This window comes from Scardinius erythrophthalmus (assembly GCF_964197995.2).
Source record: "Scardinius erythrophthalmus genome assembly, chromosome: 20".
Classification (NCBI taxonomy): Eukaryota; Metazoa; Chordata; class Actinopteri; order Cypriniformes; family Leuciscidae; genus Scardinius; species Scardinius erythrophthalmus.
In genome coordinates, this window is record NC_138240.1 from 11058752 (window position 1) to 11083556 (window position 24805).

General features: G+C 36.9%; 2 protein-coding genes across 4 annotated transcripts in view; both read right to left on the reverse strand.

The window, feature by feature from the left end:
* LOC308680184 (uncharacterized protein C1orf21 homolog) overlaps positions 1-9640 on the reverse strand; it is a 32555-nt gene extending 22915 nt beyond the window's left edge. The window contains exon 1 of the mRNA XM_081348169.1: positions 9390-9640. The gene's annotated coding sequence lies outside the window, so the exon portion shown is untranslated. The remainder of the gene's footprint in view (positions 1-9389) is intronic.
* Positions 9641-10219: 579 nt separating this feature from the next.
* edem3 (ER degradation enhancer, mannosidase alpha-like 3) lies at positions 10220-22982 on the reverse strand. 3 transcript variants are annotated; one of them, XM_081348154.1, is made up of 21 exons: positions 21812-22982; positions 21664-21709; positions 20421-20521; positions 20298-20337; positions 20084-20196; positions 19824-19974; positions 18202-18336; positions 17649-17754; positions 17428-17525; positions 16536-16661; positions 16378-16461; positions 16005-16088; positions 15688-15812; positions 15344-15518; positions 15017-15162; positions 14346-14490; positions 14069-14260; positions 13750-13915; positions 12280-12465; positions 12058-12105; positions 10221-11384 (listed from the first exon to the last, which is right to left on the reverse strand). In XM_081348154.1, exons 1-21 carry the CDS (start codon positions 21916-21918, stop codon positions 11086-11088), a joined length of 2673 nt encoding a protein of 890 aa, XP_081204280.1. In that variant the 5' UTR covers positions 21919-22982; the 3' UTR covers positions 10221-11085. The 3 variants fall into 3 exon arrangements, with proteins under 3 accessions (XP_081204282.1, XP_081204280.1, XP_081204281.1); XM_081348156.1 differs by lacking the exon at positions 12058-12105 and having other exon boundaries at positions 10220-11378; XM_081348155.1 differs by lacking the exon at positions 12058-12105.
* Between the last annotated feature and the right edge of the window lie 1823 nt (positions 22983-24805).

A 24805-nucleotide genomic window follows, 5' to 3' on the forward strand; every position in this document is an offset into this window, starting at 1 on the left:
ACAGTGTGCAGCAAAGACGGAGTGGAAATCTTACTTGCAGAAGTCTGAGTCAATCTGTCCATCCACTGTCACACAGTACCACTCAGGGCTGTCCGAACACCGCCTGTATCTGACTGACTCGAACACTGACTTCACCCCTCAGCAACTGATTTGTGCCTGTCACCTCTAAAGCTTTGTGTCTGTGCCACTACTGTCAGAAAAGAACCAAAGAAATGACTCATAAACAACACACACCTCTCATATGACTAGTCAAATGAAACAGAGTCTTCTAATATATCAGCATCTTCAAAAAAAACACTTCTTTGTATTTTTCATTTCTATAATATTTACTAATGAATACCATTTCTCCTCCAGCAAACAAGCACACGGCTACAGCTTCATGGAAATATACTCCAGGGTCAGGTCTCTAATTTTTCCGTATCCATCTCTATAATGCTGACAAGCGCCTCCTAATTCTTCCTATAAATATTCATTTGAAATTAGAAAACCATCTATTATATACCAATTCTGCTGCCTGCTGCTGCATAATTGGTCTGCCCGTTTCTTGTAAGTATACACACAGCTTTCTAATCAGCTCTTTAAAGTCTGCAAATGAAAATCCCTCCCACTGTGCGAAACTCATTTACATCCCTTTATAAAATGTTTACTAATGCAGCAAAATTTGAATAAGGTTTAAAAATGTCATGCTTCCATCTAAATGACACCGGTAGTAGACTGCACTGTTATTTAAACATTCAAATGAGCGTGCATTCGTCTCAGCACGTACACCAGACATCGGTGCCCTGATGCAGGGACGGAGAGGACGTCCATGTTTGACAATAGCAGAGGAGGATGTTTGATCTGTGTCATATCAGAACAGCGAGCAATTGTTAGTCACACGCAGCTTTCAGCCTGAACTCTACCCTACGGAACAAAATGTTATGGGCAATAACCTATAAATTACCAGTGTTAAAATTCTGTACCATTTTGTCTAAATGGGGGGGACCTTACAACACTACATCAGATAGCATTAACCATTTTAAATTATATAACTTCAGTAAATGTACAGTATGAAAAGTGTGGGGTTAGGGTTATATATTATAATTAGGACTGCACGATATATCTAAATTATTGAAATATAGCAGTATATAATAATCGTGATATGCATATTGCAATGGCTTACGATAACTGAATGATTTTAATACTTCAAAGGATTACAAAACACGACTATTGCATACAGTATGTGACATGCTTAATGTCATTAGGCACAATTAAGTGAAGTAAGGCCGCCTCAAGTGCACAGGACTGCTCGTAACCCCGATTTTAGTTATTTTCCACAGCTTACAGTTATAATAAAAATATTCAACCCCCACTGCAAACCAGGTTTATTGGCTAAAGTTACAGACATTCAGCTGTTTGCAATGAACGAATCAAACAAAAGTAATTGAAATAGTTCAACAACAAATGTGGTTTCCCCAAATTCAACTGAAAATGCAACTTTTAATGACTTCTGCAGTCTCAAAATTATACAACCCTTTCATGGCAAGCATCTTTAGTACTTAGTAGAACACCCTTTTGCTGTTATGACCTGCTGCAAACAAGATGTATATAACCAGACACCAGCTTCTGGCAGCGTTTCTGAGGAATGTTAGCCCATTCCTCATGAGAAATGATGGCCTCCAGTTTGGTAATATTCTTGGGTTTGCGTGCTGCAACCACCGCCTTCAAATCCCACCAGAGACTTTCTTTGGGGGTCAAATCAGGTGACTATGATGGCCACTGTAGAATCTTCCAGGATGACTTCTGCAACCAAGCCATGGTGGAATTTGAGGTATGCTTGGGATCATTGTCCTCTTGGCTTCAGCTTCCTCACTGATGGCATGACATTGTCTCCTAGGATTTCCCGATACAATGAATCCATCTTGCCTTGCACATGCTGCTGGTTTCCAGTGCCAGAGGATGCAAAGCAGCCCCAGAGCATCACCGAGCACCACCATGCTTAACTGTAGAGAGAGTGTTCTTTTCAGCATATGCTTCATTCTTCTTCCTCCAGACATACTGCTGATCCATGGGGCCGAAATGTTACAGTTTTGTTTCATCGATCCATAGAACAGAATTCCAAAACTTCTGTGGCTTATTTATATGATTTTGAGCACTTTTCAGTAGTGGTGTATGTCTCGGAGTTCTGGCATGGCATAAGTTTAATATAGGGTTATTCTGATACTAGTATCGGAAATGCCTCAGATACCACAAAAAATACCACAAGTAACCACTGTATAGAGCAGCGAAAAAGAAATGAAAACACGCTAGCAGTAGGTGTCACAACCTTGATATATTTTACAAAAAAAAAAAAAACTATTTATGTCAAAAGAATCACTAGTAAAAAACTATTTCCAATACGGATGGGGCCAACGGATTTTTGAAATTCATTTTTGAAAATTTTGAAATTAGAAAAATCAAAATTGGGAATCGAGCTGTTTCCTGTCTATCATTTAGAAATAGGAGGGAAAAAAAATCTCCATTGTCCGATTTTTTCAAATGTGTTTATGGAAATAGGGAAATAAAATACACGTGTCATTCGTTTTTTGATTTAATATTTAAATTACAAAAATGAGAAAACAGTTCCTTTTTCATTTTTTTTATTTATTTTTTTTATTTTTTTACGAAAAACAGTATTCAGCTTGATTTTTAGTTTTTTGTTCCGAGGTAGAAAAAGCTTGAATATTACATTTCTGGCCGTTGAATCAGGAATGAAACAACCCTTTCCTCTGATTTGTCAGCCGAAGACTAATGACTAACGAATGGCTCGACAAAACCCGTACCGGTGGAAGAGCCTAGACAGGGCTTTCTTCCGTGTTGACCAGCAGTTCTCAAGTGCCAGGTGGTCTTTTCAGTTTACAGTGTTAGATATGTGGCTGCATTTGAAGTTCTTTTTCAATTAAGAAAAATAAATCATATATTACTGTCAAATGTATGTTGTATAATACAAATACTCTAGTTCACTGTATGTATTTGTTCATGTTTTATTAAGGGATAAGTCTGAAGCACACCATAAAATAATTCTATCAGTTCATACAGGGCTAGTATTATATACAGCTGTATATACAGATACACACCCAGGTATCGGATCAGTACTCATTATCGGCCGATACCCTGAGCCCAGGTATGGGAATCGGTATCAGGAAGGGGAAAAGGGTATCGGAAAATTGCCACCAAGTCTTGCTACAGGTCTTTTGCAGTCACTCGAGGGTTTTTCTGAACCTGCCTTCTCAGAAATCTGGTTGCAGCCGTTGATAGCTTCCTTTTTCTGCCCCGTAGTGTAACCACTGTTCCTTTAACGTTTTGTATCCTGTTCCTTGTTTGTGAAGGGCCATGATATCTTCCCTTAACTTTTTGGACCATTTTTTTTTACTTAGCCATATTTCCAACATGCAGTGAAACGTGACACTCAACAAACCTAGCCAGTTCAAGGCAAGCACACCTGGTGCAACTAATGAAGCCCTTGATTAGTCGCATCAGGTGTGCTTAAAGGGTTAGTTCACCCAAAAATGAAAATTATGTCATTAATGACTCACCCTCATGTCGTTCCAAGCCCGTAAGACCTCCGTTCATCTTCGGAACACAGTTTAAGATATTTTACAGGGAACTACACTGCGACCAAAATGGTCACATATGCGACCTTTTGAAATGCCATTGCGACCAAAATTTTTAATGGGTCGCAAATGTATCACTGATTATTTTTGTACCTATGTTTTAGGCAATATGCTATGATTTACTGTGAGCATTTATTAAAACAGAAATGTGTATTTTAAGAATACGTTTTATAACGTGCTCTGTCAGAGCATTCAACACATAAGTTGGCTTCAGCCCTGCGACCGTTACTTAGATTAAAACGTACCATTGTATCTGCGCGACTCGCGAGCTCTCTCTCTCTCTCACACAAATACGGACGCGCGCGCACACAGAGACAGAAGATAATTGTAAAATGAAAATTGACGGGCTATAGTTTAAATTTTGTTCTTGCTTGTTTTTTTTTTCTGTCAAAATGTCGGAAAGCATATTGTATTATCCAGCCGTGTTTTCAATGACGGACGTTTTGCAACACAGCCCTCGTTATATGTCGGATTCGTCAAAGCCTATTGATATTATTTTTAGAATACGTGATTCGTTATGCTATTATTGGACTCCTGTCTGTTCATTGTCTACTGTTTTCTATAAATATGTGTGTATTGGCTAACATTTATGCAGCTAATGCCTGTCCTGTTTAAAATGTGCAATGTTCAAATGCAAAGACAGCACGTCACAAATAGAAGCCCTTTTCCCTGTGCTATTTAGTATCATATTTGGTTATTGGAATAATAAATTAAGTAGCCTATCTTTATTGTACACCTGTTTTTTTTTTCCTGTTTTTTTACTGTTTTCTAGGGGTTTCTTAATTTTAGACAAGTTGACCAGCACACATTGCAATGCAATATAATGCATGTGTGTCCTATGTGTGACATATTTTGCACACAGGTAAAGGTGCCCAACATAAGTCATTTCTAAAGTAAAAAAAAGATAAAAAATTTGGAAAATATCTCTTTATTTGATTATCAGTAAATTTGTTTTCTATACAGAGATATCGATATCGGCCATAACAGCAATATTAATATCGGTTATTATCGATATCGGCCACAATTTTCACATCGGTGCATCACTACTTAAGAGTTCAGGAGTCTGCCCATCTGTGCCAACCATAGCATGTTGAAATCCATTTTGCACTTTATTGTGTACTGTATTTTCTATTGCAGTAAATCTATCCCAACCAATGTTAAAGAAAACAAAAACAAGAAGGCATGTGGTTTAAAAGATGGCAAGTAAAATAAAAAACACATCTGTATGCAATACAGTTTCATTATTGTTCATTATTATCCAGAGCGGCTTACTATAAACAATTTGTGCGACCAAATCATGTTTTGCGCCAGTAACTGAAAAAGTTAGTAGCGCAAATGCCACCAGTGGAAAAGGTTAGTTTAGTTCCCTGTTTTAGATTTAGTCCGAGAGCTTTCTGTTCCTCCATTAAAGTCAATGGACGTGTCACTGTTCACGTCCAGAAAGGCAATACAGACATCATCAAAGTAGTCCATGTGACATCAGTGGCTCAATCTTAAGTTTATCAAGCGTCGAGAATACTTTTTGTGCGCAAAAACAAACAAAAATAACGATTTTATTCCACTATTCATTTCCTTCTCTCTGGGCCTCGTAAGTGTTTTTGCGCAGTGTTGCACGTCATCACGCATCACACATGACCAGCGTCGGCCAATAGTGAGCCTACGTGGTGACGTGCAACACAGACACGCTGCGCAAAAACACTACGAGGCCCAGAGAGAAGGAAATGAATAGTGGAATAAAGTCGTTATTTTTGTTTGTTTTTGCGCACAAAAAGTATTCTCGACGCTTGATAAACTTAAGATTGAGCCACTGATGTCACATGGACTACTTTGATGATGTCTGTATTGCCTTTCTGGACGTGAACAGTGACACGTCCATTGACTAAATCTAAAATATCTTAAACTGTGTTCCGAAGATGAACGGAGGTCTTACGGGCTTGGAACGACATGAGGGTGAGTCATTAATGACATAATTTTCATTTTTGGGTGAACTAACCCTTTAAGACAACACCGGTTTTGGAGATTTGTGCTGTTGTAAGGGATTCTATTCAGAGGGAATAGTTTGAATAATTTTGAGACTGCAGAAGTCATTAAAAGTTGCATTTTAAGTTGAACTTGGGGAAACCACTTGAAACATTTGTTGTGTTGAGCTATTTCAATTACTTTTGTTTGATTTGTTCAACAGCTGAAAGTCTATAAATGTTGCCAATAAACCTGATTTGCAACAGGGGTTTCGATTACAACTTTATGTGGCCAAAATGCACACAAAATTGTCAAAATGCTGTCTTGGTTGGTGTTCATGTAAACAGTCTGTTATGTCTTGCGTGGAGTAAACAGTTGAGAAAGAAAGTGATTGTGTGACAATATTGGGTGCATCTTTTAAAGTGACAGCATCCTAATAAACCTGCTTCAGTCTGTGTGCTTAATTTTAATCAAACAACAAAAGACAATAAAAATCAATCACTGCTCTTGACTAAATAACTTTTGTAGCTTTAATAAAAATCAGTGTCTATTTAACTTACTTATGACACTTACTTTTTATGTCATGCTACAGCAAAACACTGCTGTTTACTTTGAGAAGTTGTAGGGATGCTTTTTTCTCACAAAATGAATGTGAAACATGTATGTTGGTTATATAATTTTTAGTATTTAAATATAATTTGATTTATTTTAATATATTATATATATATATATATAAATAAATTAAATTATATTTAAATACTAAAAATTATATAACCAACATACATGTTTCACATTCATTTTGTGAGAAAAAAGCATATATATATATATATATATATATATATATATATATATATATATATATATATATATATATATATATATATATATATATATATACGCATTTAGCAAAATCTATTATATCAGATGAAAACAGATTAAAACTATAAGGTACAGTCATACAAATATTACTTATTAATAGTATTTATAATAATTATATATTATAATAATAATAAACACCACCAACCTGGCGTTCAAAGCTATATTTTGGTTGCCAACTATAAGACAGATTGTTTCGGTTTTTTGTATTGTTTACAAACTACTTTATATAAACAATGCAAACAAATGAAAAATATTCTTGAAATCTACGGCAGAAAGGAACTCAAGGAGTTCATTAAGAAGGGAATCAAGTTAACTGTTTCTCATACAAAACAAATCACATAGCTTTAGAAAACATGGAACATGCAGAATGACTCATATGGACCATTTATATAATTTCACTTTCACATGGAAAAAAGCAAGAACATTTTGCTTAATATCTCCATTTGTGTTGTGTTCCACATAAGAAAGCAAGTCATGATTTGGAAGGACACGAGGGTGAGTACAATTTTTCCTTTAAACACATAACCACCAAGCCATCCCACACTGTACAAGAGTTAGATCAGGTTGTCCTGTCAACATACTAAAACCAAAAGTTGGAATTCACAAATACGCACACATGCAACATCCTTGGTCATCAGAACACACCACATAAAGCTCTAACACTGCAACAGGATGGAACCTCTCACATAGACCTCTGGTAGCTATGGAAACCTCCTCTCTGAGTGATGTCACCCTGATATTGCATCATAACCCCATGGGCTAATTGGGTCGCTTTTCTCAGGTCCTGTGAACAGAGCGGGAGAAACTGAATAAAACAGACAGAGAGGGAGATGGGAGCTTTGGTGGTGGAGAAGCTTGAAATTGACTGACCAAGAGGAGAACCCACAGACGCTATTAATAGCCTTTCAGCCTCTTCAGTCACCAGAACAAAAGCCATATGTGTGCAAAGCAACACACACAGACCGCTTATGGATGAGAGAGAGACAGATGGAGGTGTCAGAGTCAGACTGATGAGAGATCAAGAGAGGGAGAGATACAGAGCCATGTCCCCCATTGCAAAGCACGACTCATTTCCGTAAATGAATTTCTTCAGTTTGTTTCAGATAAAAAAATAATAATAAATAAATGACTGAGCAGATCTTTAATACTGTATCTTCATGTGGTTCCTTCCTGACATCCCAGTGTTGCATGTTCTACAACACAGACTAAGCATGTTTTGCTGTTAATTACAGTTTTTCAATTATGTTTAATGTTAATTAAGGCTGTTTATTCTGATTTTATGTGTCAATTTGTTGCAGTCATGAATCAGCCCATAAAAACAAAGTAGTTAAGAGTATACTATAATATCTAATTTGAATTTACATTAGGCTAAACTGTACTAAAATAACTCTTGGTTAATGTCATTGTATTACTAGGATTTCCCCTCTTAAACTTATTTTAAACTTAATTTAAAAAGGAATTTGAAATAATGTGGATTTACAGCTTCAACAAAAGCATTATACAACTGATTAACAACCATGTAGCTCACAAGTCTGTTAAAGATTTATATTGTCGTTAAAAATCAGTTTGCCCACAAGGAGAAAATAAGAATCGCTCTTGGGTCCCATTGAATTCTGCTATGGGATTCAATCTTACACAACAATGGTTCAAGCAAAGTCAGCTGTCAAACCAGGGCTGCGTTCCTCAAAAGCACCATGAGAGTGAGACAAGTTGATCATAGAGACCATTGGTGCCACAGCCAATGGCTATACGATCTACGCAGGCTTATGATGCTTTTGAGAAAAGCAGCCCAGATGATATCATTCAGAGTAGGAAAAACCTGAAAGAGTCAGTTCTCAGTATAATTCATGAGTAAGGGAACTCTTAAATTGGAACATTGCAAAGACGGTTCTCAGTGAGTCAGAGAGTTGTTAAGACACTACAAGCTGAACCTATCTGAAAGAGGCGATTCTCAATTCAATAAGTCAGTCAGCTCATTCAAAAACCATTTGTACCGATTCAGTCAGATTCATTAATGAATCGTTCATCCGATTCATCGACTAAAGAACGATTAGTTCACAAGAACGAAAATAAGTATCACCCATTGCTAAATTCTCAGTTGAGTCATTGAGTTGATTCGATAAAGGCTCTGACCGATTCAATAACGAATCAATCGGCACGGTTCTCTAAACCGCTTCATTTAAAAGATTCGGCTAAAAGGAATTGGATTCATTTACAAATAAAACATCGCTAAATCACCCATAGCTCCCCTAGTCTGACACTCAAACACACAGACACAGTCAGTCATACACTGAATGAGCTCTACGCTAATGAAAATACTGCATATATGAAAGCACAGTGACAGAAGGACACACACAGCTGCGCCACGGCAGAGACAGAGGGCGCATTGTCTGCCCGCAGGACAGTGGACACACACGTGTACGTGTGCATGCATGCCAACCCAGGTGTCTTTTGTTTTCATTACTTCCAGTTCAGCTGTACTTCGTAAAAAACGGGTGTAAATCAATACACGTCCATGCAATGGGACAGACTCATGACATTAACCAACAATTGATCTCACCCATTCATGGCTGTGTCTGAAAACCTAGTGAACAGCCTACCTAGTCAGGATTTTGGGCACCATAGGCGCCTACAATTGTTACGTTCGTTTTAGGCGCCTAACATGCCATAAATGCTATATGCTGGCAAGCACATTGAGACACAGCCCAAACCACAATGCAGTCCAGAATCACTGTTCAAAGATCAGATAGAACTGATCATTCAAAAAAAAAAAAAAAAAGAACCAGTCAATAACCGAACCAGGAATCGACTCACCAAAGACAAGACACAAAGAAAGGCAAACGGTTGGCATGCAACAATGAACACAAACACTTGCCGAATCAGCGCAAAAATGCATAAATATGACAGGAAAGCACTCACTTGTCAGAAGTGACCCGCTCGTTCCACTTCCACTGGCGGCGGCTCACACACATATACACACACACACAGGCGGACGGGAATATGCGCTGCTGTTACTGTAGTGATGTGATGTGGACCGCTGGCTTACAGCCCGCACTCCTGATTTGCTCGAAGAACTGCAGCCATCTTGCTGGAGCCCGTGTGGCAAACCAACCACACGCCTAGACGTAGGAGGGGAGGAACTAGTCGAATTATTCTTACATTTTCCCCTCATAACCCCCAGTTGCATGTCTTACTTCAACCAAGAAATTATAAGATTTTTGAACCAATATTTCATAAACCTCTTTATAAATACATGTTCTGTTCTTATCATTTATGTTATATTTATTAGAATATATTTATAATGCAACATTCTATTAATTATTTTATGTATTGCTCAATACTATGGAAAACTAATACATATATAATTGATCATCTACATTTATTCATATACCGTTTAAAAGTTTGAGTAAGTTGACAATAATTAACGTTTTTGAATGAAGTCTCAATTTATCCGATCAAAACTAGTAAAACACAGTAATATTGTGAAATGTAATTACAATTTAGATCATCTGTTTTCAATTTTAATATATTATAAAAAGCAATTTATTTCTGTGATGGCAAAGCTGAATTTTCAGCAGCCAAGTTGAGTGGTTTTACTCTACACTTGCACTTAGATGCAACAGCCTTACTACTGCTTTAATTAATGACATACGCACTTTCATAAAGCTAAAATGTAATCAAGTCCCCGCTCCCTTCATAAATATCACACACGTGATAGAAAGCCTATCCAATAAAAAGGAGTCGTATATTAAAATTTTCAATCAATTTTATTGAGCTTATCGCGTTTCATGCCCCCTGGCATGGTCTCCCAGTCAATTAATTAGCTACTGGGAGCAACGGAGCAATAGCGTCCTCTGGCGGATACTTTAGGATGCTTCAAATGTCTCCTTCATCCTTGGGAGAAAAGTCTGTCACTGACATGCAAAGTTGTCATCATCCGTGGTCCTTTAATGCTACTCTTTGAAACATTGACCTCATCGTAAAGTCATAAGCTGGGCTGAATGTATAAGACCGTTAAATACTTAATGTGGAAGGATGGAAAAAGCGTTTTTGAACTTTGGGTCCCATTCGTATGAGAGCCCCAGGCTGATTCTCTTACTAATTAAAAACAATAACCATACATACAAACACTCGTACATACACGTATATCATTTCATAAAGGACCTTTTTTTCAGGCCCTGCAAACTGAGACAAGAACCGAACATGAATCCTACTGCAAAAAGCAATTCATCACAGTTAAACCAGGCATTAATCAGTCTTTCAGGCGATTAATCAGCACTGATGATTTAAGCCTGCACTTCAATAATCAGAGAATCCATTTGTTAGAAGGAAGACAAAAATAGGAGTGATTGTGTACCCTATGCATGTAGAGAAAGAGATAAGTTGTAATGTGTGGGTGAAATCTGGAATAGAGTTTGTCAGCGTTCAGATGAAGAGAACAGGATATGTGTGAATCAGAATGAAGCCCCTGAGAACTGGCCGTAGAAAATGAGCTCTTTGAGTCAGAGTTCTTCAATCACGCCTATCTGATATATTGTCCCTATTCGACAGAACTGATTTCTCAGTCTGTGCTATGGCTGGGACATGCTAGCGGAGTCCGAGATGGAGGGGAATGTCAAAGCTCATCCTTCTCCATCTGCTTAAACGCTTCCAAGTCCTCCTGCCAATCAGCCATAACCGAGTCCACCGATTGGCTGCCGGAGTCCCTGTCCACCGCAGGCTCCTCCCCTACGTCCACAGGGACGTAACTGCCAAGTCCCTCCACTGGCTGAACCGAATCTTGCCCAACGACTGAGTCTTCTGCTGTCTGTTCCTGAGTAGTGACTTGTGACTGGTCAACAGGTTCTGAGGAAGTGGAGCAACTGTGGTCTTTCTCCTCTGTGGAGCAGTCCTCTTCTTCTGCTCCATCTGTACCTTGAAAAAGAGGTCAGTTGAATGAACCACAAGAAATCTACCTAATATCTATCACACATCACAGGCAAAACCTAGCGGACCACATTAGGTGTGGAGCATGATGGTACCGTCATCAAAATTTGATGTTGTCAGCAAGAAGGAGCGTGCAGATTTTACGCTAATAGAAGTGTGTTGACTTGAGTGTGTTCAAATCCTCCTGGGAAGTTTGTATTTACGAGTTGGGAAGTCGTAATTCGAGTCGCTTTGGTTGGTGCAAGATGGCAATGTGGCAAGATTTTTAACAAAATGATGAATAAAAAAATGCACATTAGGTGTGTTTTTGCTTTTTAATGCTTTTGTTCAATTTATCAAGGTGCTGTAAATTGAATTATTATATATTCTATTGTAAGTGTACAGTACTACAGTAGTAACTTACAGTAGTAACTAGTTTTATTGTAAAGGAAAAATGTACTGTCAATGAAGACGCGGCCGCCATAATTTCTCACTGACACCCACAACTCAGAAACTCTGGGCTTAAAGAAAGTTCAGAATTTCCCTGTCGAAATTACGACTTTGTGGTAGCGTTCATGCGTGTTCAACTCGTAAGTACAATCTTTCTGTCATGATTAGAACGCACCATAAAATCAAGGGGGTTCACTGCATGAAGGGTAACCCAAGGAGGAGGGGTACTTACTGCCATCCAACAGGGTGCCCGGGAGTGCTTTCCCCTTAAATATGGCTTCTGCTCATCAAAGTAGGGAAAAAAGAGAAGTTACGGAAAGAGAAAACAGTTACAAACACAGAGGGAAAGAGTAATAAAGGTAGAATAATTAGAAAGGAATGAAAGTTGAAGATGCAACATGCACAACCTCACAGTGCTTTCTCACATACTAACCATCTTTTCAATGTGTCTCACCTCTGTCTCTAGCTTTATCACTGAGTAGCACCTCCACCTCCTTGTACTCCTTTAGAGCCTCCAACAGGATGTTGCCCTCTTTGTGGAACAGGAAGAGGAGTGGTAAAGTGACATCATCGGTGCTCCGTCCATCTCCCGCCATCTGAAACAATGGGGCCGTATCACTGCTGCTGCCCTCATTATCATCTAAACAAACGTGACGAAACAAGAGCGAGACATAAATACTAGCACTGATTTATTCTGTACAAAATTGTTAATGATTGTTATTATGAATTAGTAATTGAAATAAAGCTAAGATAAATCTATAAATTATAGGTAAAAAAAAAAGAATAAATATGAAAGCTTTTTATATAAATATATATATATATATATATATATATATACAAAAATATGAAAGCTTTTTATATTAATATATATATATATATATATATATTAGGGCTGTCAAACGATTAATCGCGATTAATCGCATCCAAAATAAAAGTTTGTTTTTACATAATACATGTGTGTGTACAGTGTATAATTATTTTCTATATATATAAATACACACACATGCATGTATATATTTAAGAAATATTTGCATGTATATACTGTGTATATATATTTATATTATATATAATTTATATTATATATAAATATTTTATATATAAATAACACATATATTTTTTAAATATATATATTCATGTGTGTGTATTTATATATAGAAAATAATTATACTCCGTACACAGACATAAATTATGTAAACACAAACTTTTATTTTGGATGCGATTAATCGCGATTAATCGTTTGACAGCCCTAATATATATATATATATATATATATACACACACACTATATATATATATATATATATATATATATATATATATATATATATATATATATATATATATATATATATATATATATATATATATTTTTTTTTTTTTTTTTAGGGGGGGGGGGTGAAAAATTTGAGGAATTTTTTTTACAATGTAATTTTTAGGGCTGTCAACAGAACTGTAAAACTGCTAAAAATGTGAAAAGTGCTATAAAAAATTAATCTGAATTTAAAAGTTTCACATGTAACAATGGGGGAAAAAGATACACCGTCAACTTAATACAAACTAAATTTCCAGATATTGTTTTAATAATTTGCTTGGGCTTCAGTATAGTAAAAATTTTAAAGGCCACCTATTTAGTTTTGTTTAGGAAGGGGTGTCATCCTTGTCATCAGAAAGTAATGAAAATAGAAGTAGATTTATTCCTTCTGTTGAACACAAAAGAAGATATTTTGAAGAATGTCGGTCAACAAACAGTGGACGGACCCCATTGACTTCCATAGTATGGAGAAACAAAAATACCAATTTGGTTACCAAGATTCTTCAAAATATCTTCTTTTGCGTTCAGCAGAAGAGAGAAATTCATACAAGTTTGGAACAACTTGAGGGTGAGTAAATCCCTTTAATGGCTGACTCCCTAAACGTTTCTCACCGATGACGATGCCTCCGATGGCCCCAGCTTTCTGAATGTGCCTAGCCTTCTCTGCAAACATGCACTGGCCTCTCTGCAGCAGAGCAATGCGGCCTTCCACAATCTCACCGTTACTCAACTCAGAGCAGCCGTTATAGGGCTCCGCTACGGTTACAAACCCACGCACCTGAGGGAGAGGGAAATAGAGAACAGAATACACAATGTAGCATGGCTAAAAAAAAATTATACCCTTTAGCAAAAACAAACCAAGAACAGCACAGAAATAGCCCAAACAAAGTGAGAAAGTACACGATAAAAGGTCACAGTTCATCATACTCACTCCAGAACTGCTTTTGGAAAGATCCATTCCAAACTGTGCAGGGCCAGCGGTCAGTACCACTCTACCAAAAAAGGGGTGCGACACAATTTGAACAGCTCGTGGAGGAAGCTGTTCTTTCTGCTGCTGGCTGGAGAGCTCCATCATTTCCTGCATAAAACGCATGCCGTCCTCTGCAGCGACTGCACTCACCGCCTGTAGAGAGGGATTCAAGTTTCAATCTATAGATAAGAAATACAACTTATATAGTTTAATTCTTATATCTAGGTCTGTGTAGTACCTGTGTTGCGTGCTGGACGAGTTGTACTCTGCCATCCTTGAGGTGGATGAGACTCACACCCATCCGCCTCAGCAGCTCCAGATGTTCGGGGTTATTGGCCATGAAGTCTTGAGCCCTAAGAGGAGGACGGCCCATTCCAGGCTCTCTGAGAGAGGTGAAAAAAAAGAAGAAAAAAATCAATGTTTTATTGAAAATCTCCTGTAATTTCCACCAGACCATCTGCATTTTCTATATTAAAATATACAAATTACAAACTGTATTTATTTATTTATTATCATCATTCATATATCATTATTCAGTGTTCAATTATTATTGGTGCTTATTATTAATGGTTCATAATCATATTATTATCAAATGAAGGAAACGTGTTTTTGCTGCTTTTTTGGTGGAAACCCTGATGCCTTTTTTCAGGATTTTTAGAGTAAAAGTTAAAAAGAACAGCATTATTTATAAATAGAATTGTTTTGTAACATTATGGCTTTACTGTCACTTCTGATCAATTTAATGCTTTCTGAATAAAAGTATTAGTAAGCATAAGAGTTAAAAATATTGTATATATATATATGTATATATATATATATACATATATATACCCATAAAAATGACATAATATGTATAATTATGTAAAATGCTATTTGAACATAGTCCAGCTTCTTATATCACTTTCTCACCGATGAATGGTCGGGCGCAGACAACTCTTATCCACTGCGCTTCGGATTGGTTCACGGAGATTGCGTGGGAAGGCGGGATCAGGAAAGAGTAGGCGGGTGTTAGGGCAAGTCCACTCAAAATTTGAGTCATCAAGCTCCTCTCCGGCCTTTGGGTGACAGAAAGATATCATATCAACATTTGATTAGAGAAACAAGTAGACAACCAGTGAAAATGAGCTTAGTTATTTGTATTACGTAATAGTACTTGAAAACAGAGTAAAGTCAACTCTGACCAGCGTTACAACATAGAGAGGCAAGCAGAACTGTTATAGTGCTTATGTGCAGTACCATACTGTTGACGACAGGGGGCGCCTGTGAGTTTGAGGCAGTGGAGAGGGAGAGAGGCAGCAGATGAGCTTCTGTGGTAAAGATATAGTCCTCTACATTAAAAGGCAAATCCTCCTCCTCAGCAAACAGCAGAAACAGGTACTTAAACATCTCCGCCAGGAAAAACGAGTCCATGCTGAAACAAGTGGGCGGTGATGAAGGGAAATAAATATGCCGTGAGACAGCTTGCCACCCACTCTTTACTCATAAATGCTCACTTTACAAAATCCACTCAAATTATTATTACAAAAATATAGCACATAAACCAACATCCTCTTTAACTATCCACAAACTCCAGCTCTTACCGGTCCTCGTGACTTCCCGTCCTCACATCCTTCATAGCGGCGAAGCCACAGGGAACTCGAGCAAATCGGTTCAGGTTCTCCAGTACGGTGCGGCCCACCTCCAGGTAATATGGATCTCTGGTTGCCTTCAGAGGAAATTCACAGTTAATCATTTATGTATTGTCTCTCTGGTTCACTACATGAAAATACACAGTCGAATGCGCCTCAGCAGGAGCAATGCAGCGTGAATGGGGTCACATTTGCAGGTTGATATGAAGGAACATGATGGAGAGTAAAGGAGATGTTGTATTGAGATTTGTTTGAGAACTCAGTTGTACCTTATAAAGGAAGTAAGTGCTTTCTGCAAACTCTGGCCGCAGGGGGTGCTGAGCCCAGTGAACCCTGAAATCAGTGGTGAACGCCTGGCGAGACAGTACGTGAGGGAGCAGGGCAGTCAAGAAGAGTTTATAAACCAAAAAAAAAAAAAGAGAGAGTGAATTGTATGTAAGGGATGTGGTGTTTTTCTTTGATACATATTTATTAATTAGTACATATTTTATTAATTATTTACACTGATCTGGAGTAGCACCTGAAATTTTGTTGTTAATACACTGTATTTATGCAATGACAAATAAAGCTTAAATTGAATTGAATTGAATTGAATTGACTGTGATGATATTCAAAAGACAGACAGCTGAAAAGAGGATCTACCTCAGGAAGGAAGTTGTGTTTCTTGGTAACCTGATAAAGCATTTCATGCGTCTCTATGGCTGGCCGGATATCTCCCTTTAAAACCTGCAAAGAGCAAAACTCTTATGTTTGGATATTCATAGCAAACTCAGATGCTTATGACCTCACTGATTTTTCACCTGCAATCCCGGGAAAAAGGCAAGCAAGGAGTCCATCCAGGTGCGGGCCGGCAGCAGGGGTTTGTGGATGTGGACGTCCAGTAGCAGAGGTGGTTGGCTGATGTACTTCATAATGGATGCATAGTGCTGAAAAATATGTCACACGATCACAATTCATGAATACAGAAACAAGATAAAGAGAACCGTTATTTCATGGCAGACAAAACTAAGAGTCGCATTAGATTAAGTATGAAAGATTATTTTGGACCCTACAATTACAGGCAACATGTTCCAGGGCTTCTATTCTGAATAAAATGAATGATCAATTATAAAAAAGTACAAAAAAATTACAATTATAAATAAATAGAGCAATAAAATAAATATAAAAATAATAATTCAAACTGTTGAAATATACAATCTACTCGTCTACTAAAACAAACAAATAAAAAAATAATAATAAAAAAAATCATAATGTTAAAATGCACAATCTACTCAAGTCTACCAAAATAAACAAGTAAATGGAATATAAAAAGAATTCAAACTATTACAATTCAATCTAAAATAATAATAATAGTTATAAATTAATTAATAAATGTGTAACAAAATAAATAGAAAATAAAAATATATAATCTACTCCAGTCTACAAAGAAACTAATGAATAAATAAATTAAAAAATACTTGTTCAGAATGTTAAAATACTCTTTAAAGTAAATCTAAAATGGTGTTTGGAAAACCTAGGGTGGTGGGACTTAATTTTATCCATCTGGGATTGATTGGATTAGCAAAGTTGTCTAAATATGACAGGTGTTTAGAGGAAAGGGCTTGAAAAATAAGACAAAAAATTGGTGACGCAAGCCGAAAAGGAGATTATGATGTCTTTAACAAAAGATTATCACAAAAGAGTGATACTTACAGTGTTAAAGCGATGCAGATATTGGTCATCTCCTAGTAATACATAAGCCTTCATCAAGTACTCATAATAGGAATCTATGCCTGCTCCAACTCCACTGTCTGTTAAGGGAACAATGACCAAAAAAACATCATGATTCTGACTTGACTTTTACCTTATTTGTCTGTATATGAGCACAGTTGTTTTATGTTTTGGGTGGGTTGTTGACTATAGTTTAGCCTCACCCCTGCGGACCCACTCTCCTGAGTGAATGTTGATGGTCGTTCCCACTAGATTACTGTTCCTCTGTCTCTTTTCCCAAAGGAAGTCAAGAGCCCTTCTCGCATGAGCCTGCGAACAATACAATGAGTTGTAAATTCTGGCCAATTTATTATATATTTAGTCATTGTAAGTCTCTTTCAACACACAAAATGAGAACAGTCCTGACCTCATAATACTTTTCATAGTGCACAACACAACGGCTAATGATGTGTGTCTTGCAAATGGCACAGTTATGTCATAAGAGATCTATGTTGTAATTCTGAAGACTGAATGTGTACAAACATTCCAGGAATCAACACTTTAGGCCGAAATGACGTCAGTGCTCCATTGTTAGTTTGTTACAAAACAATCAGATGACCTTAAATGCTTTGGTCAACATGAATTACACAGAACGCAAGGTTTTCAAACATTTCTCTGGAGGTTAAATAAGGACATTTCTGAATGTTATAACTTCAGAAACTCAACAAAAGTGACATTAGTTCAAATTTTCAACATGAAGCCATTGTAATATTTTACCTCAAATGTAGGGTCTCCAGTAAAGCGGCTCAAGGCTGCAAATTCAAGGATGATTGTCCCGGCACAGGCCGTGCAGGTGTCCGTTTCGGTGCCTGTACGGGTCTCAGGTCCACGGACTCCATAACGCAGGTTCACCTGTAAATGCAGCCAATCATTAATCAGACTCATAATCAAGTGGATTTATCACAGAATATTCCCCAGCAGGATTTATTTTAATATACACTACTGTTCAAACGTTTGGGGTCGGTATTTTTTTTTTTGTGTGTGTGTGTGTTTTTGAAAGAAGTCTCTTCTGCTCACCAAGGCTGCATTTATTTGATTTGATTAAAAATACAGTAATATTGTTAATTATTATTACAATTTCAAATAATTGTTTTGTTTTTTAATATATATTAAAATGTAATTTATTCCTGTGAAGGAATAGCTGAATTTTCAGCAGCATTATTCCAGTCTTCAGTGTCACATGATCCTTCTTATTATAATTATTATAATATGCTGATTTAGTGCTCAAGTATCATTTCTTTTTATTACCAATGTTGAGAACAGTTTTCGCTGCTTAATATATTTTTGAAACCTGTGATACACCTTTTTCTGATATTTTAATTAATAGAAAGTTCAAAAGACCAGCAATGTCTTTGTCACTTTTGATAATTATTTTATGTGTACTAAATACTAAATAAAAGTATTAATTATTTCAAATAAATAATGGGGGATTAACATTAAAGTGGACATTAGAGTTAACAGAATTGCATTAAAGTAGGTTATTTAACTATTAAATAAGAATTATTGTTAACACGTTAATAAGGTCTCATTGGTTAACATTAGCTAATGCTCTAACTAACATGAACTAACAATGAGCAATATATTTTCACAGCATTTATTAACCGTTGTTAATGTTAGTTAAAAAAAAAGTCATGTTCATGTTAGTTCACAGTGCATTAATAACTAATGTTAACAAATACAACCTTTCTTAAAAATGCATTAGTAAATGTTGAGATTAACATTAATAAAGATTAATAAACATTGTAGAAGTATTGTTAATTGTTAGTTCATGTTAACTAATGAAACCTTATTGTAAAGTGTTACCAAATTATTTTATTATTTGAGAATAAAGCAGCTGCGGAATATTACACAAGAATATCAAATTAGCATAGCTCTATGCAGGAAATCTGTTTCCTTACTAGACAATATTCCTTTTAGCGGTCGTTATAAAAAAAATGCAGAATGCTGTGATGGACCAATCAGAATCAGGTATTCCAGAGAGACATGTAATAAGTTGAGAATGCTTTGCAACTGAAGGTCTGTAAGATAAACTAACAGCTGTGAACTGTGAAAGGGGCGGTCATGCTGTTGATGACACGTGCAGCCATTGTGGGATGTCACAGAGTTCATTTCCGTAAGGCGGACATGCAACAAACCAATGCAAAGCCCAGAACAGCCGAATCAACAGAAATTGTCTGAATGTGTGTGTGGAGTGTGTATACTGTATAGGCATAAAGATAAATGCTCGCAAACAAAACAAAGAAAAAAAAAAAAACATTTCATGTACAGCATATTTTCATGATGACATTTAATCAATCATATTGCATATGCAATGCATGTACATGCGTGCTTTCACTCACTCTAGGGTAAGGCAGGCCACTGCTGGTGTTAAATGCAGGTAGCAGTCTGAGTCCAAGATCTTTAGCCATGTGCAGCAGCTCATTCTGGTACCAGAGCATTTGCCCACTTTCTTTCAACATGATGGCCATGGAATGGCCTCCCAGCAGCCCACTAAAAGAACAGTAAAGTATTACACAAGCAAAACAGCCACAATTTACTAGACAGATTTTAAATGCACGTCAGTCCACTTTGAACCTCTTGACAGAGATGTCTTACTCACCCCAGCACCCGGATGTTGGTCTCGAATACAGACACCACAATGTCATTATCCAACCGTACATCCTTCAATACTCTCTTCACTGCTTCCTCAAACTCCACCGTCTTATTTAACAGCTGTGAGATGTCAGATAAGGTCATAAGCAAACAACTTTGGGCTTAACTGTAAATATGAGTGTTTGCAAGAGGTTTCAAGTTCTGTTTGAGATGTTACTCACTGCTAGAGTGTCAAGAGTGTCGATGAGCGTGAGGGAGAACCTGACGGAACAGGAAAACATGTTTTCATCTCAGTTTTTGACATTCATTTTAAAATAATTTTAACACATCTCCAACTGACTTACATCCCCAGGGCATCATCTATATCCCCTCGACTGGGCTCTAGTCCACGCACTCGCCCACGACAAGTCAAAGGCATCAGCTCGTCTGCGGGGTAGGCATGGTCCTGTCAAAATGAAAAGAACAGAGATGAAATTAGATGAAACCAGGCAGATTTTAATTATAATGCCATTCTCTCAAACATTAATCTGCCTTCCCCTATCCTCGCAACACTGCTGTTTTTTATTTGTTTTGTTTTTTTGTCAGGAACATTTATCGGCAAATAAGCAATGTTAAAGGGATAATTCATTGATAAATAAAAATTCAAGCATCATTACATAACCCTCATGTTGTTCCAAATCTATATAACTTTCTATATAAAATCTATATAATTGTTCTATATAACATATTTTGAAGAATCATTGAAAAGTTTTTGTCCATACACTGATAGTCAGTGGGGTCCAAAAACAACACAGGACCCTACTGACATTCAAAGTAGAAAAAATAAATAAATAACATTTTTCAAACTTCTATAGAAAGAAATGTTATTTCAATGTGCCATAGTTACACATGTGAACAGTGTGTAATAACAGTAAATTATGCATAATTTATTACATGCAATTAACATCAAGCCAAACCTTAATAATATACTAAACCTATAAGAAGTACGTTAATAATTAATATTACTCAGAACTTCTTTGTATAATTACACTGTAACAACTGCACATGAAAATAAAGTGTGACCAGAAATGCAATCACATTTTTTTTAAAGAAATGTAGCTATACTTTCAGCAAGGATGCATTAAATTGATCAATAATGACAGTAAAGCATTTATAATGTTACAAAAGTATCAAATAAATGCTGTTATGCTACTTTCCTATCATAAAAGATTCCTTTAAAAAGTATCATGGTTTCCTCAAAAATATTAAGCAGCAACACTGTTTTCAACACTGATAATAATAAGAAATGTTTATTGAGGACCGAAATCAGTATATTAGAATGATCTCTGAAGGATCATGTGACACTGAAGACTGGAGTAATTATGATATAAAATTCAGTTTTGCCATCAAAGGAATGAATTATATTTTAAAATGCATTATAACATTCACCAAAAGCCTTGGTGAACATAAGAGACTTCTTTCTACATTAAAAAAACTTACATAGAAAAACTACACACATAACTTTGGATGCTGATGGAAAAGTAGGATTAAAACTTCCATGTGTACCCAGCTGTCAACAAGTAAAGTTATTAGTCACTGTGTACATACCATGTAGTTCTGATAAGCGTGGTCAAACATTTCCACCACTTGGTTCCTGAGAAGCAAAAGCATTTCTTAAATGAAGAAAAACACCATATGGAATCATTCATGTGGAAAGCGATTCGAAATTTTCATATGTCCTCACATAGACACATACCTCAGTTTGTTCCTCTCATCTCTGCTCATGGTCTCTGATAACCTGATGGAGGTTCCCATAAAAAACAGCAGCAAAAAAGCAGGCAACATAGTTGCAGAATGAAGCATCCGCACGGCTCTAATCCACCGAATCCAACCGACTGCTTCCAGTCTTCAAGGCAACTCTTTCCTGCCTTAGATGTGTTTATTTAGCACCAAGTTAGAGTTCCACTTCTGGTCCATCATTTTCAAATTGAATGTAAAAAATATGATTCAGCAACACCCACAGAATTTGAATACATTCACTGTTCCAGCTCAATAACTTTATAGTTCCTGTTCTTATCTAACGTTAAACGTCTCTCTGGGATGAATGCAACTCTGGTGCATTTCTGAAATGCTTTAAGTGTCTATTACAAAATGAACAAGGAAGGAACACAGATCAAGTCACTTTTCATTAGTGTTGGGCAGTCAGCTGCTGTTGCCACACCTGACTGTCACCTTGATAACACGTTGGCACTCACGTGACACACCGGCATGCTACTCTCTATTGAGTATCAGTTATAAAACAACAACAAAATTGCATCACTGTAGATCCCCAGCAGAGACAGGCTCGAGAAGAGCTCCAGATGGAGCCATGGGAAAAGATGCTTTGACTCTAATAGCAACCATCACCATGGGTGACACGATCAGCAGTTTACAACTCCAGAAAGAAGGAGAGAACGCATCGCATTGATCCTACAAGAACTGATTGCAATTAGTTAGATAGTATGCGGGTGTCAATCCCATCTTCGTGATATTAAAAACAAGTTTAACCCATGTAGAAAATGCTACGGAGTTATTCAAAAATAAAATATCCAGCGAAATGTTGTTGTCAAGAGTATTGAGGAAAAAAGACTTCTTAACCCCGTCACGCTTTGTTGTTTAGCTCGCCGGCTAACCCGTCGATGACAGCTCGGCACCACTGGGCATTTGTTTTTGTAGCAATAACGCTTCAGTAACTAGCGGAAAGAACATCTTAAATCTGTGTCTCATCCATGTCTTCGATCATCCACGAGTGACAAGATGGTCCATTCAGCTCTCAGATTCCGACAAATAAAAATATTCCTCGTAAGAGTAATTTTATGTCAGGTGTAATGCAAAGGGCCACAGGTCTCCCTCAGAATCGCTGAGTGAATGAAAATCATCTCCCGTCTTACGGGCACACGACAACATCCGCATCCGGGCCGAGCGTCAGCGTACACGCCCCGTAAACCGTGTGGCGCAGAAACTACAGTTCCCAGCATGCCTTGCAAGCGAGCTTTTTACGTTTGTAAAATATATAATAAAATGAAAATGTGAATAGTAAAAAATCCATTATTATTCATCTTACTGAAAGTACACGCCTTATCATTGTCTGCTTAAAAATAACTCATAACAACACATTTCTTAATATAATGCATACAAGTCCTCTAAATAAAATTAAAAAGTAACTGCCTAATCTATCACATATCTAATCTATCACAAGATGTAGCAACAAGTGCTTAAGTTGCATCAGAGAGTATAGACAATAAGATATGAGTTGCTTTTACTGTTCCAGAGTTTAGGATGACTTTAAGGAAAAGGATCAGTGATGATCTGTTTATACAGAGGAAATGATTCCACTATTATTAGCAACACAGTGGATAGAGGAGATAAGACCTTTGAAATCAGTTGTTTGTTCAGACTCAAGTTCATCATTAGTTAGCTTACAATATAGTAATTCGAAAAGTAGACCAGACATTTTAAATTAAAAACAGCAAACATTTTACAGAATTCATATGATGGGACTTACAGTGATATTTTTATGGGTACCCGCACATGATATTGGTATCCAAGGAAATGAAATGGCAGATAAGGCAGCAAAAGAAGTCATAAAAAATAACGACATTAACATAAGTGTTAGTATAAGTAAGAATGAAATCAAGAGTATTATTAAGGAAAGGTTAAAGGTAAGGTGGCAAAAACAATATGGAGGAGAAAGGTTGATGGTTTTACAGAATTCAAACGAAAGTGGGAGAGATGAGAAGTGCAGGAAAAACAGGAGAGATAAGATAATAATATCAAGGATGAGATTTGAACATGCAAACAGAACTTTATAAAATGGGTAAACATGATAGCCTAAGGTGTGAATTTTGTGGGCAAGAAGAAACTGTGGAACATGTTATGCTATAGCCTACTGTCAGAAAGTATTTTACAAAATAACTCGGGAAATGAATGCTCTAGTTTTATTTTTCAGTATCTTAGAATAACTAATTTGTGGGAGAGGATATAAAAATGTCATTTTGATCCACACTCCATACCAGTCGGTGGCGGTGATACACCATTTTGTTGTTTGTCAACCGCCAATAAAATCTCAAAGAAAAAGTGCTTTTAAGTTGCGTCCTCGCAGAGCCCGTCTACGGAGAGCCTTGGCACTCCCTATTCAGCCCCATTGTATTGATTTTGGTTGCAGTTCCATTAGAATTCCACTGGGGGTGATCGCGAGCGAGTGCAGACTGAATGGGAGTCAATGGGGCTATACGGCTAAATGTGTCTCTTTCACCCAAATGCCGTTGAGAAATCTCAGATTTTATTGTAGGTTTTGCAAGTTCAACATGGGTTTTAGGTCGAAAGTTGAATGAACGAGTACTTATTTCTTTTCTATTTCTTACAGGTTGAGTTGTTGTTGCCCATAACACGCTAGCATTCTGCTAATGACGTCAGCATTCTGACGTCATTGACATTTTAAAAGACTTTTTAAACCAAATAAGTGACTCTAAAAAAATCGAACACCCAGCAATGTGTAATTTCTTTGCATCTCCTTTCGAATACAACATTCAAATTACTAGACAAAAAATTATATCCTGAGAAAAGTGGGTTTTGAGGGGTATTTCGCCATAGACCTCCATTCATTCTGCACTCGCTCGCGAGCGCCCCCGCATGGACAGAGACGTGTTACTGCAACCAATCCAGAACCCGGAAGTAAGCAGAGAGTGCCAATTCTCTTCCTATTAGACAT